Raw genomic sequence first — 2,500 nt, 5'->3', positions numbered from 1 at the left:
CCAACCCACCTCCTTGTCGCAGCCCTCTCCCAGCTTCGCCCTTCCCCACCCCTCAACACCCACCCTTCGGCTCCTCCTTACCCTCTCCTTACTGTGTTCTTATCCTCATCCTTACCCTACCCGCGCGCACCCTCCCCCTTCCACTTTTTCCTATCTCTCCTCTAACACGACCTACTTCTCTCTCTCTCTCTCTATTTTATTTTTATTTTTACTACCGCCAGACCGTATATCTTTTCAGTATCAACACAGTATAGAAGAATTAAATACAAGATATCGCCGTATTACTCCTCTATTGCGAGTGAATACCGTCACTCTTCATATCGACAGTAGGCATAAATTACAGATGCGAAAATGTTCACTGATATGGAAGCTTCATCTTCTTTCAACATGAACTTAATCAGCAAAACGTCACATTCATGACAATCATCTCTATTTATTAACGACATGGTTTAGGCTGCAACACACAAACGGACTTCAGGGTTCTCGTGTTTGTTTTTAGCAGTTCACTTCAATGACATTACTCTTTTTTAGCTTGTTCTTGCTACCTCATAACAATTCAGCTCAGGAGGGTCATTTCAAGTCTTTTGAGTCTGATACGGCGATCATTAACCCTTGCACTATTAAAGACCCTTCCTAGCTTAAATAAAACCCTCTGGCGGTAACGTATGCAAAGTATATACAAAAGTCAGCGTACTGTAGATATGGGGCTGAAATGCTCTTATCGATGTATCTCTCGTAGGTAATATGAAAGAGAATATGATGTCATTTCAATATTTACACTGCCTAAATAACATACACTTTATCCTATAGAGGGGAGGGGTTTATTTCTGCTGAGTAAAATCGTCAGGCGGTTGGACAACGATCAATACTTGGTTACGAGTGATGACTGAAATCTACATTATGACCCACACTCCATATTTACCATTTTTTTTCAGGATAAGTTGTGTATCAGACTGTTATATATAAATCTTATCCTCACCTATATAACTATCTAACACTTCAACACCAAACAGAAGTGAATAGCAAAGCGAGAAAAAAGAAAAGCAAATCTACTTCTAATAATTTATGAAGTACTAGAGACTTGCTGATCATAGAAACTGGTTAAGATTTTTGATAAATTTGAACCCAGGCGACCCCCTTGCCCCACCCCACTTGTGTAAGGGTCAGTCAGTCAGTCAGTGTGAGATTAGTGTGTGTGGGGGCAGGACTGGGGCTCCCTGTGGTATTCCCCTTGGTTCTCCCTTCGGTACTCCCTCTGTGCCTGGTTCTCCCTTTCTAACTTCCCTGTGCTCTGTCTGACTCACTGGTTGTACTTTGGTTCTGTCTTTTGTTACTCCCTTTGCGCTTGGTTCTTCCCGCAGTATTTTCTTTCTGTTTATTTGGTTCGTCCTGGGTTCCTTTAGTGTTTCCCCCTGTGCTTGGTTTTCCATTTGATTCTCCTTTCAGTGTTTCTTTTTTGTGTGTGCTTGGTTCGCCCTGTGTTTCTTTAGTGTTTCCCTTTGTGCTTGGTTCTCCCTTTGCCCCTGTGTGCCTGATTCACCGTTTATTACTTTTTTTTTTTTTTTTTTTTTTGGGGGGGGCTTGATTTTCCTTTTGTACTTTTGTCTCTGTGTACGTTCGTCTCTCCCTTTGTAGTACTCCCCCCCCCCTCCCCCCGCTCTTACATGTCATTCCCTTTTGAGTCACCCTTTGTATCTGGATCTCCATTTGTACATTTCACAAGGCTGTCTCTCGCCCTTTACTCTGTCTCTCCCTGTGGCGTCTCTCCTCCTCCCTTTCGTCTACCTCTCCCTAGGCACGTATTTCACTTGTCTGTCAGGCTTTCCCTTTAGACTCCCAGTGATCTGTCTCCATCTCACAAATTTCTCTCTCACTGCTTCTATAACCTCTTGGTCTGAATCTCTCTCTCTCTCTCTCTCTCTCTCTCTCTCTCTCTCTCTCTCTCCTTTCATCATTTCCCTATACTCTCTACATCGTCCTGTCCTCTGATCTGTCTCATCTTCATTAACTTTTTTGTTTTTGTTCATTTGACAAGGAATGCACAGAATCACCTTTCCCTGAAATCTCCCTTTCCTTTCCTACCTCCTTCCATCTTCTCCTTAATTCCTCTTCTTCCCCAAAAATATTAATATTTTCAACGTTTTCCCTTCTCTTTTGACTCAGCAGATGTGACTGGGATAGAGAAAATCAGAGAAGGACTGAAAGAAACAAAGAAAAGAGGCTTTTTCCCTCTTCTCGTCGTCTCTTTGTCTTTGCCACTCAATCATGAAGGCCTCCCAATCCATCTTACTCACCCTGTCGATTCTCCTATCGATCCAAATCCACTCGACCGTGCAAGAGGATGTAATCAGGGTATCAGACCCTCTTCAGCCAGTCTGGGATCACCTAGATTCACTCCCAACCAGTATCGTTGACCCTATCAGACAGGAACTCCAGTCAGGATTCGCACGACTGGAGAGCACCGTGGAAAGGAAGATCAGCTCCATAATCACCGTGGTCA

General features: G+C 43.4%; 1 protein-coding gene across 2 annotated transcripts in view; it reads left to right on the top strand.

The window, feature by feature from the left end:
- The first annotated feature begins 1,186 nt into the window (after positions 1-1,186).
- The window catches only part of LOC145402314 (uncharacterized), a 22,906-nt gene continuing 21,592 nt past the window's right edge, over positions 1,187-2,500 (top strand). Inside the window, exons 1-2 of one of the 2 annotated variants that reach the window (XM_080274452.1) lie at positions 1,187-1,222; positions 2,167-2,500. The exon at positions 2,167-2,500 is cut by the window's right edge and continues 536 nt beyond it. In XM_080274452.1, coding sequence (XP_080130578.1) covers positions 2,266-2,500 — 235 coding nt within the window. In that variant the 5' untranslated portion in view covers positions 1,187-1,222; positions 2,167-2,265. Of the gene's footprint in view, positions 1,223-2,163 lie in introns of both variants that reach the window. The other variant, XM_080274453.1, reaches the window with a different exon arrangement.

The sequence above is a fragment of the Coenobita brevimanus genome, chromosome 57 (assembly GCF_032717465.1).
Source record: "Coenobita brevimanus isolate Jiangsu-jjx chromosome 57, ASM3271746v2, whole genome shotgun sequence".
NCBI lineage: Eukaryota > Metazoa > Arthropoda > Malacostraca > Decapoda > Coenobitidae > Coenobita > Coenobita brevimanus.
The sequence above is the reverse complement of the archived record's forward strand: the minus strand, read 5'-3'. Positions and strand labels throughout refer to the sequence as shown.